General features: G+C 39.5%; 1 protein-coding gene across 8 annotated transcripts in view; it reads left to right on the plus strand.

The window, feature by feature from the left end:
* Chd6 (chromodomain helicase DNA binding protein 6) overlaps nt 1-18,452 on the plus strand; it is a 216,337-nt gene that overhangs the window by 125,944 nt on the left and 71,941 nt on the right. For all 8 annotated transcript variants that reach the window (XM_013518270.1, XM_013518274.1, XM_013518272.1 and 5 more), the window contains 4 exons: nt 3,668-3,863; nt 14,309-14,473; nt 15,740-15,919; nt 17,587-17,697. In XM_013518270.1, the coding sequence (XP_013373724.1) occupies nt 3,668-3,863; nt 14,309-14,473; nt 15,740-15,919; nt 17,587-17,697 (652 nt within the window). The remainder of the gene's footprint in view (nt 1-3,667; nt 3,864-14,308; nt 14,474-15,739; nt 15,920-17,586; nt 17,698-18,452) is intronic.

An 18,452-nucleotide genomic window follows, 5' to 3' on the forward strand; every position in this document is an offset into this window, starting at 1 on the left:
TGTGGTTTGTAACTCCCAGGGTAAAGAAGATTAAGGTCCTTTATTTTACCTTCTTAACTGCTGTAATGGGTGATCTAAAGGGTAATTAATACTTCAACAAATATCCCACCACTTTCCCTGTGTTTAGACTCTTCACAGTCCCACTTTTAGCCACCCCAGTGGCACCAGTGTCAGATACCTTGAGATATTCTGCAGCATGGTTGTACTGTTTCTTCCCTTCTTCAACTAAATACCACTTGGCATGCTTTCTAGCTTCCAGAATGTTACCCCTTCTGTTCTCCTTTGTGGGTGTATTGTGAGGGTGGTGCATATTGCCTCTTATTTTACTAGAGGTTTGAGAAGATCCACAAATTTAATAGACATTTTAATTCACAATCCTTACCTGGCTTTCTTTGATTTATGTTTTCTCCTTTTAGTCTTCATTCCTTCTGTTATTTTGGTAAATGACATTAATAGAAGTTTCTTTTCTTTCCAAATATGTCTGCTTTCCCAATCTTCTGTTTACTGAAATAATCCTTCCCCCCACTGACATAAAATACTATTCATGAAATACACTGAGATACTATATATGCTGTGCATGTGTCTAGCCTTTCCATTCTTTTGATCAATACCTCTACACTTTTAATCACCTGTTATTCCAGATGAACTTTAGAATTATTCATTAAACCTGTCTCTGACCTCTGCAGCTCCTTTACTCCAGAAAAGTATGTTTATACACATTTACCTATCCATATAGATGGCTATCCATATGATGAGATTTCTATTAGCTCTTACTCATTAAACAGGGGAGGATTGCCATCCTTGCAAATTTAAGGAACATGCTACCATTATATCTACTCCAATCTTTTGTATACACAATTGAGTCAATATATATGAAGTACCTACCTTCTGCTAGGGCCCCTTTCAGTATTACAGACATAGTGGTTAAGAGGACACCATAGCTCCAAGTGTCATATTACTGAATCTGTATATTTCTTACCGAATTCAGTCCTAAGCTGGTTACATATTTGTGGCAGTTGTGAATGTAATTTTTCTCTCTCTCTCTCTCTCTCTCTCTCTCTCTCTCTGTTTTCCAGCTGGTTATTACTGGGAGACAAGAAAATTGTTCATTTCCCTTCAGGCCTTCTGAGGTCAATATTTCTTGTGCCAAAAATGTGGCACCCCACCCCCCTCCATCCTGCCTCCTGGCCAGTCCATGGAGGTTTTCCCGGAGTGCCACCTGCTTCTTGTTGAGATTTGACAGTAACTCTGAATTACAGTTTGATGAGCAGCAGTAATTCTTAGGGATCTCATTCAAATACAGTTGTCACAGAAGGTTAATTGTCATGCTGGAGTTTGGTGTGGAAAATTTTATGACGTCTGATTTCTTCATTCAGACTTAGTATCCCTCAAGGTTTTCTTTGTTCTTGAGCCTCTTTGCCTCTCCAGCTGTCAGTTTGGTTTTGTTCCCATTTGATTTCATGCCAGACTCATACGGTAATGAGGGCACAGCCCTCATTGGCTCAGAAGTGAGGGGGAATGGGGGATGGTTTGAGAGCTCATCTAATTCCATTTTTAGTTTTGTGTTCTTTGAGAGCATGCCCTCAAAACTAAACAAGTGATAGAAATGAGTGTTATTCTTCTAAACATCCTGCACAAGTTTCATTTCTTAAAACTATTGTTACATCATAGCTGGCAAAAACACTTAGCTAATTTTATGGGAATTTTTTCCCCTAGGTGATGCTCAAGCGACATTGTTACTATTTCTTGATTTCTCCTTCCCCAAAGGCCATGGTAATTCCCAGCTTCACTGTGATCCACAGGTCTCATTCTCCTCTCTGATGTCCAGGAGCATCAAGTCCTTTGTTCCTAGAGGATTGATCGTTCGTATGTGTGGGTCTGGAGGCAGCAACTGATATATTAACTATCAACTTTGTCTTCTCCAAATTTTGTGCTGCTTCTGCTGTATCACATACATAGCCAGACTTTAGGTAAATGATTACAGGGGGTCAGAGCACTGATTTACCAAAATCATTTTGGTATCTTGGTACAGCTTCTACTTCCTGTTAGGGTTACAAGTTTCCAAATTTTACTAGCGTCTCTTTAATTTTCTAAGTTTTTAAGAAAACATTTCTGTCCTATTGCACTGAAATGTAGGGTACTGTATGAAAGCCATCAGTCAAGTGGATCTGGGTTCAACTTAGCTGTTAGGTAACTGAGTGAGATATTTTACTAATGGCTTTTAGTTTTAGTTTTTAGTTCTCTCAAATGTAAGAAGGAGATAACAATAAAAATTTATAGAATAATAGTAAGAATTAAATGTGATAGTGTATATCAATGGCAAAATGGACACTTAGAATTTAGTCTGCTATTACTATTGTGGCTATTATAAATTGAATCTATATAATACATGTATTTAACCCTTAGCCTTCATCTTATAACAGAAAATCTTTTTAGCCTTTGTGATCGTCCTATCACTTCCACCTATTTCATTTTCTACTATAGTTCCCATAGAATATTGTTCTTGAACGTATCCTAATTTAAAAAGAAGAAACAAACAAACAAACAAACCGTAGTCATACTTCCAAGTATGGTTATATTGTGGCTTTTTAGAAGGAAGGCAGAAACTTACTCTTTTGTGTTATATGCCTTATAAGTGTAAGTTGCTCAGTTTTTCCTTGTTTATCAGAATTGAGCCCAGAGTAACATCCCCTTGTTCATTCGTTGGTTACCAGTGGATTATACAAGGAAAGATAAAAACAGTGAGCTAGGGAAGGACAGGATTGCTGTTATAATGTGGATATAACCAAGAGTACATATAATCTTGGATAGAGATCATGGGTAAATCCCATGATCTCTATCGTAAAGGTCGCTTCTGTGTTTTCTCTTGATGGACAGTAGTGATATATGTCCCTCACCATTTGATTTCCTAGTCTCTTTCCTCTTTCTCTTACCCCTGCCGTGCTACCCACCTCAGTTCTGAACTATTCACACAGATGTGTCCTTCTTCATGATGTTCAGCTTTACTCTCTCAACACTGTTTTCTTCTAAATGTTCTCCAGTCTCCCGACTTATAACATACCATAGACACTATTCCTACAGGCTTAGCCATATACTTCCCAAGAGACTGGTTTTAGGTATACACTCAGAGGTTTTGCTGGGTGTATATAAAGTTTTCAGGAATTGGTAGGCTAGAAATGACCAGCCCTTACATAAAAACACTACCTGGCAGTGTAGTCTTCTTATCACTCTTAGTTACCCTGAACAGCTGGAGACTGACGTGAACTGAGTTCTTGTTACGAGTTCTGCTCACAGTAGTAGTTGAGGCTTGTATTTGCTTTTTCTGGTCTTATGATTAGATTCACTGCAAATATAAACTGGAAATTCTTGAGAATAAGTTGCTTGGACAGTATTGAGGATCAATATTTTGTGTTTATAATTCTTCTAGTCCTCCTTAGTTTGTGGCTGGTTTTTTTGTTTTGGTTGTTTGTTTGCGGGGAGGGAGGGAGAAAGGGAGGGAGGCATTTTACAATGTAGTTTTAAGAGTCTGCTGTGTGGCTCATGTGTAGGGGTGGGAATCCTTCTAGACTGCTGTCATTCCTTTGGGCAAGAGCTTCCTGCATTGTTTGCTGTTCTCCACTGAAGCCATAATTAACACCTGGGCTTTCGTTCGTTTGGGTCCCCTCAGATACACCTATGAGCGAATTGATGGGCGAGTACGGGGAAACCTGCGCCAGGCAGCCATCGACCGATTCTGTAAGCCAGACTCAGACCGCTTTGTCTTTCTTCTGTGCACCAGAGCGGGAGGCCTGGGGATCAATCTCACAGCTGCTGATACCTGCATCATATTTGATTCTGACTGGAACCCACAAAATGACTTGCAGGTAACCTTTAGGATGATTGCTGTTTACCTTAGCTCTCCTGAATCCCATAATACAGTGACAGGGTCTGACTTGGCTACAGATTGTTGGCCATGCTCTGTGTCGTGGTGTTAGCTTAGGGTCTTGGTCAGGGGATAAAACCTAATGAAAAGTAAATTTTGTTCTTCCCATTAACCGGAGAATGTTTTTGTCCTTTTGCTTTAAATTAGGTGGTGTTTCACATTGATGCCTCCATATATAGATCAGAACTACTACTATTATCAGACGTAAAGATATCTGGGATTTCCCTCTCTGTTTGTTAGTGGTCATATGTCAGATACAGTGAACATCCTAACCCAAAGAGACAGGAAAGTGCCGTGTGTGGCAGCAGTGGCAGGGGCAGCTGCACTCCACATTCCAGTCCATTTGCTCTGCACACTTCATACAGCATATTAGAGTTTATACGTGCCGAGTTAAGTGATTTTGCAGATTCTGTTTTCTCCTCTTAACCAAACTACATAATAGGACATTTAAATGATTACTGCACAAACACATTTTAAAAAGTAAAACGATAAGAAAATGGCAGAGCATGACTTGGAGTTCTTCATTAACCCTATTTCAGAGTAAAAACAATGATACTCTAATCAGATCGGGCAGTGGATAAGCCAAAAAATATTCTAACTTGTCAAGAAGACTATTTACAGCTTCACCCATTACTGCATCTGTACATTATTACATTAGCACATTATTACATTGGTACATTTTCAACCATTGTTAATAATGATGAACTTCATCCTTAGTGTGCATTGTATCTTGGGAGTTTGCTGGTACTAGAATTGTGAGTGGATTGGGGAAGGAAAGGAGCTGGCCCCAGGTATTTTTCATAGATTGATCAAAAGAAGTTAGAAGGCTGAGGCCTTATGTAACTCAAGAGGGAATATTGCAAGGGAGCGGGTGCAAGGAAGATGGCTCTGAGCTTCCTGTTATCTGAGCTTCTTCCTACCCACTCACTTCCATAGAGTTGTTTGGCTTTGCTTTTTCATTTAATGAGTTTCCAAATAAGGTACTGTTTAAAGAAAATGTTCCAGCACTCAGGAGGCTAAGGCAGGAGAATCACTTCAAGTTAAAGGCCAGCCTGGGCTACAAAGTGAGTTCGAGGCCAGCCTGAACTGCCTAATGAAACCCTATCTCAAAAAGAGAAAAAAAAAAAATTCTAGTAGTTAGTTGAAAAACCAGTGCTTTACATTATTAAATTGGTGACAGCTGGCTAAAATTCAGGAAAAGCATGGTAGTTACCATAAAGCAAATTGCATGGCACTGCCTTCAACATCCAGCTTCAGAGAAAACCTGTGATTATGAATAGTTCTCTATCAGTTCTTTCTCCTGGTGAAAGGATGGTAGGATGAAATAAGTTGCTAGATGTAATAAGTAAGCAGTTTTTAAAGGAGTAACATGTATTCAACACTCAAATAATAAGCAAAAGCTAACTACCAAGAACTGAATTAGGATAGTAATATAGATTAGGCTGTGGAAAAATACTTCTTTTTTCCCCACACTGCCTTTTTAAAAATAGTTTTATTGAGATACAGTCACATCCATTTAGGTATTTTCTCTAATCAATTTTATGTTACAAGAGTTGAATAGTTGGAATAGAAATCACATGTCCCCGAAACCTGAATTATTTACTATCAGGCCATTGACAGAAGTTTCCCAACTCCCAAACTGGTGATTTCTTAAATTCTCAGTAGCAGTGAACTTTCACATTCCCTGGTGATGCTTACTTCACCATGAGGCATAGTACAGTACCTAGGAGAATATTGTACAAGAAACGAAAGTCAAGAGCCAGTTTATAGCCGCGTGAGGAAGACATGCTCAGAGATATTTAGAAGAGAAATTTGAGGCATAATTATCAGAGGCCAAGATTTTGGAATCACCCACCTTCTCCTAAGTGAAGTGTAAACATTACCAGTAAAACAGATGCAATGCCAAGAAATAGGAAAAGTGAGAATGTCCAGTCCTTAAGAAGGAGGTGAAGTCATCTCAATCATTGAGTTGTATGAGTAGCGACCAGAGGAAATGGGTGGAGCTATCCAGAATTAAGATCTGGGGACAAGAGAGAAGCTTTAGAATTTTTAATATGTACTCTTCAGCTTGGCGTGGTTGCACACCCCTGTAAGCCTAGAACTTAGGAGGCTGAGAGGCAGGTGGATCACCATGTGTTTGAAACTAGCCCAGGCTGTACAGTGAGCTCAAGGCCAGCCTGAGCTACATAGTGAGACCCTGCCTTAAAAAAAAATGTACTGTCCAAGAACTGGTAAGTGATGGATTAAGGAAAAGCAGTGAAGTCCAAACTGTAATTGGATACAGTTTTTTTGTGTTTTTTTGTTTTGTTTTGTTTTGTTTTTTTACCAAAAAAAAGCTACAATGGGTGCTAAATGTATTTCTGAACTTTACCTAATGTTCAGTATGAGTGAAGCAGCAAAAAGACCAGCAGGACCTATGGTGCGGAGTGGCAGCTTGTGCCCTAAAGCCTATCAAAACCTTATTGAGTGAGGGATTCAATGATAATGGCAGTCCATGTCAGAATTAGAGTTAGAATTTTTCAACTTTTGGTCTTCCAGACTGGCTTCTCTGTTATTGATTCACTGGTTTCTGTTTTCTTGGTTATTATTGAGATTCTATAATTTAGAGGGAGTAGTTACCTTTTTTCTTTTAATTCTAAGCAGAGTGGGTAGAAGTAAAAGTAGGAAATATTATTTTAAGACAGGGAGTTGGATCAGTGGGTATTGAGGCATGGGATTTGTAGGCTATGAAGAAGGTCCAAGTTCTGAGTCTTAGAAAAGCGCATATTTTTCTCCTGGTGTCATTTAGTTGCTTGTGACACTTGCTCTCCCAAACAAGAAGTAACAAGTCCAGAGGTCAGTAACTCAGGGCCGGTGAGGTGCCTTCACAGCGTCATCAGGGTCCATGTTCCTTCTGCCCCTGTACCACCATCCGCAATATATAGTTTACATCCTCTTGGCTGCACCCCAGACATAAAGAAGGCAGGTAGGCAGGTGTGGTGCTTCTCATAGAAAAACAGAACTTTCTATAGATACTTCGATGGATTCTGCTACAGCATGTTGTCAGAACTGTGTGACCCCATCATCCTGAGGCCTGGAAGTGGTTTTAGTTGAAGACGTTGCTGGCCCTTGTGAAAGCTGGGTTCTGGGTGTGCACATGAAAGAGAGTGTAGGGAACACAAAGGTTATTAGCAGCGTCTGTGGTATTCTTCTGTCAGAACTTTGCTGAGAAGTCCGTTTTGGAATTTACCCTCAACCTATGTGAGCCAGGAAAAAAAAGTGTGTCAGTACTTAATGGCCACATGCTGTTATTGCCTTGTAGATCCCAGAAATCATACAACTGTATTTACCTGATCATTTTCTTTATCTGAATATACCGTTGAATGAAAGAAATTATATGGGAAAACTCTGTATTATGCCAGCATTTATCTAAATAGTTGTATGTCTGTCTGTCCCTTCCTCAACCCTACCAAGATTAATACCAAAACCACCCCCGCATGACCCTCTAATTTTAAATAGTTACCTCTGGAGAGAAGTAGGTAGCAGGGCGGTAACAAAATAGCCAGTTTTTCCAAATCCTGTACCTTTTCATGTGTTTGACTTAAGTATTTTACATTATTATTATACAAAATTAACTTCCTAAACTTTTTTAAAATTTGCAAATATATATTAGTTCCAGTATACTCCTCATCCAGCTTCTTTTGGTGTTAACATTTTATGTAACCATAATGTAGTTATTGCAACCAGAAAAATTAACATTGATACGATACTATTAACTGATCTACAGATATTACTTATATTCCTTCAGTTTCCCATAAATAATCTTTCTGGTCCAGGATCCAATCTAGGATTTCACATTCCGTTGAGATGTCGTGAGTCCTTAGCCTCCTCCAGTCTGTGACAGCATCTTTTCTTTATTTGTTTTATTTTTAAGGCAGGGTCTCACTATGAAGTTCTGGCAGGCCTTAAACTCACTGTGTAGCCCAGGCTAGCCTCAAACTCACGGCAGTCCTCCTACCTCAGCCTCCTGAGTGCCAGGACTACAAGTATACGCCAGCACACCCAGGTTGTGACAGCTTCTCTATCTTTTCTTCTCTTGTAGGACCTTGACACTTGAAGAATAATGATAAGTTGTTTTGTGGAATGCTTCTCTGTCTGTGTTGCTTGGTGTTTTCCCATAATTAGATTTGAGGGAATGCACTTCAAGCGTGAATATCAGAGAAGTGAAGGTGTGTTCTTTTCAGTCTATCTATCAGAAGGTACATGAAGTCAGTGTGTCTCATTACTTTGATGCGACTTTGAACACTTAGTGAAGGTGGTATCTGTCAGGTAACTCAGCAAAAAAGTAATCTTTACTTTTAAGAGTACTTTTAAAAATCAGTTGAGTCTTTCACCATACCACCCTGAACACACCTGATCACATCTAAAAATTAAGTCTAGTATTGTGCAAGTCGGTATTTTGAGATTTTATAAATATCCTATTTCTCATCATATTTTTTCACAGTACTATTAACATACCTCAGTGGTACTTGCCTTTAGTAATTATTACCTTCAGTAGTAATTATGGTGTTTAGCTAATGGTAATTTTCCATTTCTATCATTCTTCATTTATTAGTGGGAACTCTACTATGAAGAACAGTTAAGTTTTATCTCCCATTTGTTTACTTATGTTAGTATAAATTTGTGGGTTTTTGTTGTGATTTTTTTTTTTTTCCAATATTGGAGTTTGAGCCCAGGACCTCAGATATGCTAGGCAGGTGCTGTAGCACTGGACTACAGCCCCAGCTTTCATTTGGGGACATGGTCTTGTGAAGTTACCCAGGCTGACCGTAAACTTCTCTTGTTTTTGTTGCTTGTGGTGGTGGTGGTGCTTTGTAATAAAAGTTTCTCTATGATGCCCAGGCTAGCCTCGAACTCCCAGCCTCAGGTGATGCTCCTGCCTCAGTCTCTTGAGTAGCTGGGCCTACAGGCACAGCTGGATTTTATTTTATAATCCATTACTTGCACCTATTTTGTTCTCAGCTTGTTCCAGTGTGGCCATGGTTCTCTCAGTGTGAGTCCTGTGCCCTTTGACATGCTCTCATTCTTTTCTGAAGACCTTCTTACGTTTTGTCACTAGAAGATATTCAGGTTCATGCTGTGCTTTTTCTGACATGCGTGGAACTGACCACTTCTCCAAGGATCTCTTGTTCTTTTTATTTGAGAATAGCATTTAGAAACTTAATATCTGGCTTCTCACTATTTCCATTCCTACTGGAGTTTCATTGCTCCTAGATCCACTGTCTGTGAGATTTCTGATTCTAGTCCAACACTAAAAGGTTCACAGTAGCCTTCTCCTCTTCCTTATTTGAAATTTATTTCACTGACAGGAAGAAGCTTAGATGACCATATCAGAACTTAATATATTTGCTCACTTATTCAATCCTAGAATAAAAATGTCAAGTGATCTTAGAATTGCTTGCTAACATTTTACAAAAAAAATAAACTTACCAGAGTTTACTATTGATCATAGTAGGCTGTTTGGTTATTAGCATCACAGTATATAATCAAAAAACCATTTTCCAAAATTAGTTTTTCCCCACTCCCTACAAAGTGGTTAAATTAATGGTGTGAAAGTTATCTTTTAAGATTCAAAAGCAAACTGAGAACATGTATGTCAAATGTAACTCTCAAAAAGGAACTGTTTTACATATTTAATAACTTTGTATGTTTTATTTTTGTAAATAACTTCAAGCAAGTCTGCCTGAAGTAGTCATCACTCTGATAGTTACAAAGTAGTAATTTTTCTCTCTTTTCTTTTCTGTCTCTTTTTTTTGGTTTGGTTGGTTTGTTTTTGGTTTTTTGAGACAGGATCTCATTTTATAGCCCATGTTGGCCTCAAACTCTCGGTGAACTTCCTGCCTCAGCCTCCCAAATACTGGGATTATAGGCGTATACCACCACACCCAGCTCAAAGTGGTGATTTTTCTACCTCTGTCACTTAATATATTTATTATTTGGAATTCTACTCTAAAGAAGCATTTCCCTTTTCCATATATTTTTTTCAGTATGGAGTATTGGCTTGTTGTTTGGGTTTTTGGGTTTTTTTTTTATTGATGCATTTTAGACGTACATAATGATAACATTCATCATGGGGAATTTGTACCTGTTCGTGATATATCTTGCTGCTGCTTTTTTTCCCCATTCCCCCTGAGTCATGGGCTTTTTATTCAGTGAGTTATACTTTATTAGTGTCTATTTTGATATTTATATAGCCTAGACTTAGTTGGAGACACTTCAAGTGTTATTTTGATAGGTGTTCATCATGCCTTGAAGTATTTCCTGACATCACACTAAGTGATGTGTGTCTCTTGCTCATCTTGTACTTTTCTGACTTGAGCCCTACCTATAGTCAGTCATTTCTCTGACATTTCTTGGATGTCTTATGGAGAATGATAACTGCAAACCAAGGTCTAGGAGTTATGTGTGTTTGTTGGTACAGGGATAACACCTCTTCTAGGGCTTCTCAGTGGAGGCAGCTAGAATATGCATAGAAACTTAAAAACAGGATAGAAATATACCTATTTTGCATGAATTCACTTGTATATGTGCATAAACATAGATGCATCTATATGTTTCTACATCTGTGTGTATATGTATGTATGTCCACACACATACACCTCACCATGAGTTTATTCTTTATTCCTCCCACCCATTCTAACACCATAGAGTTAGTTTTCCTCCTTTCCATATTTATTACTTTGTTCTCCAACAGCGTAAACTCCTATTACCACTTAAGATACTTGCTCAGTCCTAGATTACACAAAAAATAGTTTCAGAATTGCTAACCCTGCTAGTGAAAAACAGAAACCCTTCTTTCTTTTTTTTTTGGTTTTTCTCCGGTACTGGGAACCGAACTCGCGACCTTGCGCTTGCCAGGCAGGTGCTTTTGCCGCTGAGCTAAATCCCCAGCCCCAGAAACCCTTCTTTCAAATGTGTGTTGAAAACATTTTTGTTTGACTGGACATACTTGGTGGGATGTATAATAACCCTAAGGATGGGGGACACCCAAAATTTTATACTGTTTTTAGTAATTATGTTTTGGGTGGGTTGTAATGGTATCATTCTCCTGAGACCGTGATAGATAAACACATAGACAGACATGAGATCAATCACCTGAGTAATGATACTAAGGTGATTGAGAAGTCAAGTTTTCGGTATAATTGAAAAGAAATAGAGGGCTGTGGGTATGGCTCAGTGGTAGAGCCCTTGCCTGGCATGCACAAGGCTCTGGGTTCAATCCCCAGTACCACAAAAAAAGAAAAGAACAGAAAAGAAAAGAAATGGGTGCTGGGCATGGTGGCACTCGGAAGGCTGAGGTGGGAAGATCTCTGTGAATTCAAGGCCAGCCTGAACTGCATTGCGAAACCCAGTCTCAGAAAGAAAAAGAAAGAGACAGACAGACAGACAGACAGACAGACAGAAATAAAGGAAAGAAAAGGAAAAAAAAGAAATAGAGATGTGAGATTGAAGGAGTTTTTTGTTGTTTCAGAGGATCCCATTTAGAGCTTCACATACGCCAAGCAAATGCTCTACCACTGAGCTGCATCCCCAGCCCTCAATGAAGTTACTAAACTAAAAAAATATGAATATGACCACACAGTGTATTTTGTCTTAATTATGTACATGATGTCATGTACTGCAAACATACACATACCCACAAGCTTCCTTTATTTGCCCACTGAATAGGCTTAGAAACAATAACCAAACTTACAGCGGTGAACACTCCTAGAGCATCCAGATTGTTGTTGTCAAGTAATATTTCCTTCCTCCTGCCTGTGGCTAGGGGCTGTTTCTTAGTCACTTGCCCTGCAGCCTGGCCACAGAGACGGGCAATGAGCAGTTTTCTCACCATGACACCTTTTCTCTGGTCTTGCTGGTACCCCTGTTGTGCACAAGCTCAGGGTCTGTGCTGCTGCCAGTGCCCGGTGGCCTTGTACGTGAACTCCTGCCAACCCTTCATGTATGTGCTCCTTCTACAGTGGGATCTGTCTCCTAGGGGGTGACTGCCATTGCTGATTTGAGAAAGTGAGAGTGGAGGACAAGTTCTCCTTTCTGTTACTCTAAAAACAACTTGGTAATTCAAGATTTGTGAATTGTAGTCACCAATATGAACTCCAGGCAGCTAGCTGCTAGCTTGCTTGCTTTGTTTTTGTTTTTGATGGTCCTGGAGATTAAAAGAACTAAAGAACTCCTAGTTTCCTGGTCACCAGGAGTGCAGCTGTAACACAGTGGGGCAGGTAGCATGCAGTGTTTGGCCCTAGGCCAGGGGACTGCTACTCAGCCTGGAGTCTGCCCTCCACTGGGCCCTGCTATGGTGCCTTTCCATGTCTCTCTCCATCCTGGTTGGCCCCTGTTCAGTCCCAGTGCTTACCAGCCTTCTCAGTCTTTATTCCACATTAGCCCTGAGTTGTGGGGATTCTGTTGTGGTTTCCAGCCAAGAGGCTAGGAGGAATTTGGGGGCAGGGTAGGGATGTCCAAAGATCATGCAGACTTAGAATCTCTACCCTGAGACACTCCCTTTCTCTGGGCCCAGTACCTTCAAGTCTGTACTTGCTAGTATACCAGCTTCCTTTAAACAGCCTTGCATCAGACCATTGCTTACTACTCTGGACTCTGGGATCATAGTAAGACAATGGGGCAAGAGCAGGAGTCCAAGGCTCCAGCCCTGAAATGCCACTAACTCACCAAGGAGCCAGGGCCATACTTCTCCCTGCTTTGGGCCACCACTGTCCAAAGCAAGAAAGGACCCGTGTCTCCAGAGGCATTTGAAAGCCTCGCACCCGGTGTGGCCACTCCTTTCAATATGCAGTAAACACTCCTCTGCTTAGAAAGAAACGTTTCTTGCTGAAAGAAACTATGACTCCTTTAAACAAACATCTTGACCCAGATTTGAGCAAAAAGTATTCAAGAGCAGTGTGCAAAATGGTGAAAGCAAGGAAACTATCAAAGACTATTTTCTATCAAAGACTATTGAGATGACACGATATATAAACATAAATACAATGAGTCCCTGACCTACGAACAGGTTGCAAACTTTCACAGGTGTACTGTATAGGATTCACTTTGTTGGATTATGAACAAATCCGACTCACAGACATTCTCCTGAAATCGAACTCCTTCATAAATCAGGGACTTCCTGTACACACTTATCCATACCTATTTTTATATTTCTATTATTTGTACGTATGAGTACTTATACACCTAATCATACTTCATAAACTAATAATAAAAATCTTCAGTATTCACATTGAAGGATAATTTTGGCAACTGATTAAATAAAGGGACTAAAAATGTTTAGCATATCTTCCTATTATTAATGGTATATCAGGGTAATCCCCTCCCCTCGAAAAAAAGCTGATGAGAGGAAATATAGCCATTAAAAAAATTAATGGGTCTCAGTATTAAGATCAGTTTAGAAAGAGGTAAGCAGATAACATGTACCTCTTGGTGGAAATTGAAAGCTCATCTATGAAATATTTTGCCACAGATCAGATCTTAGCCTAATCAAGTGTCAAGATAAAACTCAATTTAGAGGATAAATAGGGAACAGAGGCACTGGTTCAGTGACACAGCAAAATGCCAGCAGCAAGATGTTAATTATGAGAAACTACATGACAGATACCTGTTCTCTTTAACTGATAAATTGTTTTGGAAAAAAAAGAGTGATTAAAGGTAGGAAGTAGCTATGATAGACTTGAACATCAGCTGATTGCAATGTGTAGGCTATACTTGGCTCCTCATTCAACGAGCAAATTTAAAGTAAAATATTATGAGACAAGCAAGAAGGTTGGAACACTGTTTAGGTGGTTGGTATAAGAATTTTTTTGAACAAGTAGCAATGGTAATATCACGTTTTACACTAAACTTTACAAAGACATTATTAAAATACATGAGGATGAAACTGAATAATGCCTAGGATTTGCCTTCTCACAACCTCAGAGGGTAGGAGCATGGTAGAAACAAGGTTGTCCATAAGAGGTCATTATACTTCTCTCTTTTTGGCTATGTTTACCATTTCCTATAGCAAAATTTTAAAATTTTACATTTTTAAATCTAAGTGGTGTTGCCAGCTCTGGGGCATTTCCCAGAGGAAAGGACAACTTCCTGGGAATGAGCACTACCTCACAGGTGCTTGTACATGAACTTCAAGCTTCTCTTTGGTTTACTGTATTTCTGGTAGTAGTCAGAAACAGTGGGTGAAGAAATGAGTGATCAACACTTGGAGGAATTCTGTTCTGAAACCAGTCCGGGGGCACCTGACTTTGAGAACTGGCCACTCAACACTCTCTGTGTGAGGTCTCATCTTCCCAGGCTCTTGTCATTATGTACATGTGACATAACATGTGTCACCCTCCTCCTTCCCAGGCTCAGGCCCGATGTCACCGTATAGGCCAGAGCAAAGCTGTGAAGGTGTACCGCCTCATCACTCGGAACTCCTATGAGCGGGAAATGTTTGACAAGGCCAGCCTAAAGCTGGGCCTGGACAAGGCTGTCCTTCAGGACATCAACCGAAAGGGCGGCACCAATGGAGTAAGTATGCTGGAGCTGCTTTCGAGTGTGAGGAGTATTTACGCAGCACAGCTCTCTCTGCGCTATTCTCCTGACAATTCTTTGTGGAGTTCTTTCACTATATTGAGCCAGCCCATGTGTCAGCTTGGGTAATTCTCTACAGTAGAGAATAATGTGGAATCAGGTCTGTGCATTTTCTAGATGGATAACGGAAATCTCTAGGAGCAGTTTTGCAAAAGGTTTGCCCTTTTGCAAAACAGTTTCTAACCATGCCCATTAGAAGCCAGTAGATTGTAACATTCTTTACTGTGTAAATATATGTTTGTTACATCTCATAGCCCAGACTTTGTGCTCCTTAATGGTATCAAAGTGTTATCTATGTCTACCATGGACCCTAACAGTGCACAGCATATTAAAGATGCTCCATGTGGCATGGTCAGTGAATGATGAAAGAATAAATTAGCAGCTACAGCAGTTGAAATGTTTTTTCTCCCTCAAGGAAGGGATTAAAATTGTGGCTAAGATTCTTAAATAGTCTTAAAGTATAGGCAGACATCCAAATACGTCCTTAATCTCTGAGTTTAGGCATCAAAGATTGGGAATTAAAACTTCTAAGTGAATTGTCTTCAGTCCAGATGTTCTATATCCTCCTAGCTGTGCATATGTTGCTAAGTATAATACTTGAAATTACCCATCCTTAGAGTTATGGAATTCTATCTTGTGGTTGATATAAGAACCAGATTCTTAATTAGAACCAGGGAAGGGTGTTTTGCATCCCATTTCCTGTTTTCAACAAGTAGTTGAGAAGATCACACTTGCCACAGGATCCCTTTTTTTAGTTAAGAAATGACATCACTTCCAATTCTAATATATTTGTTTAATAATGAATAAATCATTCTTCAGCTTATTTTGTACATCTGGAGGTTTTTAAAGACACAGTCTCAAACAAATTTTTTTAATATGTCAAATGTATCCTCTTCAATGGTGCATAGCTTTAGTGGATTATGACATTTGATAGCCAACATCCTAAAAAATGACAGGGCTCTTAGATCATGTGTTGGGCTTTATTCCAAAGCTCCCTGTAGAGAACTGTCTGTCTGCCCGCCCCAGAGAAAATACAGAATACCTTTATCTGGGTTTTCATTTTTTCAAGTTGTTGTTCTTGTCCTTTGTTCTTTTTGCTATGTACAGTGAGTAGGGGAACTGGATAGTGAATCATAAGGCCAGATTTGAGGCTTTTTCTCCTACATTTTCCACTTTGTGAGTAGCCTTTGGTGACTTGTTCAGGTACAGCAGCTCTCAAAAATGGAGGTGGAGGATTTGCTCCGGAAAGGTGCTTATGGAGCCTTAATGGACGAGGAGGATGAAGGTTCCAAGTTCTGTGAAGAAGATATAGACCAGATTCTGCAAAGGAGAACCCACACCATCACCATCCAGTCCGAAGGGAAAGGGTCCACTTTTGCCAAGGTACAGGATCTTCTGTCATTGTGGGTGGGAAAGAAAAGAACATCATTTATTCTTCAACCCTTGTTAGTAAGCCTTTTGTTTCTCCAAACGCAAACTCTGGAAATGGTCTGACTGCACATGTGGTCTCTGTGACTTTCTAGAGATGTAGACGCTTGAAGAAGGTCAATAGTGAGGAACTGTGGAAGGAAAACACCGAGCCTTTGAGAGCTGATAGTTGGCCTGCACTGGACTCTGTCCACTCTTCACAAGGCCTCCTCCAGAACCTTTGTGTAGTTATCTTGATTTCCTTGGAGAGCACTCCTTGATCGCTATCGGAATGGCTCTTCAGTGAACATTCCATTCCTTACACTCAAGCAAGCATGTTGTTCATTTCGTGGAAAAAAGATTTTACATAAGATTCCTAGCTTCTGGTCTTGGGACTTCCTTCCTGTGCTGTCTGGGTCACTGGCTTTAGAAGTTTACAGATCACTCTCAGGTTAACCTGACCATAGGCTGTGGCATTTCGTCATCTCAGATCTATTTGATTCAGTCTCCTATTAGATAACTCATATAGGACTTTTTTGTGGGAAATTTTGTGCTTTATAGGAAGAAACGTGTAATGTGTTGCTTCATTGTCTTTCCTAGTACAGACACTTAACTGTTCAACTAAAAGAGAAATCTAGCAGAATTTTGAAACTAGGCACCAAATAACACAAGTGTTGTATACCAAGTACCACACTGCTATTGTCTTGTAAGCATTTCTTTCTCCTTCCAAGTTTAATATGTTCACAAGGAAGCCATAATTTGTATATCTCACTGCTGGGCAGCTCTGATTTGAATGTGATCCTTCCTGTTGGCTTTTACCACTGGTGGTACCTGCATGACTCTCCCAATGGGTGGTGAACCACTGGTGGTTAGCTCTTGACATTAGATGGTGGAATTTAAATCAGAGACACCCAGCATTGAGGCATAAATTATAGTCGTGAATGCATTAAAATGCTATCAAAGACTGGAGGCAATTGTCTGACAAGTGTGAACTCCTAGTTTGATTCCCAGTACTCCCACAAAAAATACTATTAAAAAATTATAATACAGCTGACTTGCAGTTGGAAATGTATAGTGTCTATCCCAGCAATGGAGAACTTATAAAATTTCCACATTAAAATTTAGAGAATTAATTATTGATAAACTGTACACAAATGTACATAAACTTATTAATTTAATGAAATAAATTTGTTGATTATTGTAATAATTTTTAATTGATATGAAAAAATTAATATTTTATATTTGGGCAGTAATTATTCAAATTCAAGCAACTAACTAGATTTGGTCCATTTGGAGACATTTTATTTACAAAAAGCAATAAAAGTGATTAGATATGTTCGTACCACTAGTGGTACAAGCCAGCCAATGGCAGTCATGCGTGTACTACCTGTGGTTCAAGCCGGCAGGAATGTGTTAAGTTCCACAAAACCACCTCAGTTGAAATTGTGAATTCCTCAACCAGTCTTTAAAATAAAAGAAAAAAAGAATAGCCTTTAGATTTTCACATTTATTTTGGAAGCTCTGTTAGGAGATTTTGATGTAGATAGATAATATATTTAACTTTTTAGTGCTTTTGAAATAATATACCTGTTTTCTTTGTACCTTATACAAGCACAGTTTATTGATTCTTATTTCCTTTACAGGCTAGCTTTGTGGCTTCAGGAAACCGGACAGATATTTCCTTAGATGACCCTAACTTTTGGCAGAAATGGGCTAAAATAGCTGAACTGGACACCGAAGCAAAGAATGAAAAGGTACAACATATTTTATTTCACTGACTACTTCATTGCTGTCCCACCATAAATTTCTGTACCACTGAAGTCATTATTTAATCCTAAGTCTTGGTTCTTAACTGAGATACTACTGTAACACACTTAAAACATGCTGGGCACATACACAGCACTTACAAATGTTAGCTGTTGTGACTCTGCAGTGACCTGATGGGACATAGAGTCTGCTGGAGATCTGCAAGGTTCCACAGAAGGAATTACTGCTGGGACTGACCAAACAGATCAAGATCAGCCTCTGTCTCATGCCATCATACAATCCCTGGCATGTGGTATTTACCTCTGTGTCAGTACTTCCTGTGAGCCAGGCATGGTGGTGCACGCCTGTAAACCTAGCACTTGGGAGGCTAAAGCAGGAGGATTGTTACGAGTTCGAGACCAACCTGGGCTACAAAGTGAGCTCAAGGCCAGCCTGAACTGCATGGTGAGACCCTGTCTCGAAAAGATAAAAATAAATAAGTAAATAAAAAGTTAAAAAAGAAACATAACAGGGGCTGGGGATTTAGCTCAGCGACAAAAAGCACCTGCCTGGCAAGCGCAAGGTCATGAGTTCGGTTCCTGGTACCGGAGAAAAACCAAAAAAAAAAAAAAAGAAACATAACAAAGAAAAGGTTTTTGGCTTTTCCTCCATGTTTCTCAGTGCTCAAGTTTTACTGTTTCTGAAATAAAAGCAGAGTATGTCTTTGGGCAAAGTAATTGAACTCACCAACACAGGTGGAAAA

This window comes from Chinchilla lanigera, unplaced genomic scaffold (genome assembly GCF_000276665.1).
Source record: "Chinchilla lanigera isolate Chin_1 unplaced genomic scaffold, ChiLan1.0 scaffold00044, whole genome shotgun sequence".
NCBI lineage: Eukaryota > Metazoa > Chordata > Mammalia > Rodentia > Chinchillidae > Chinchilla > Chinchilla lanigera.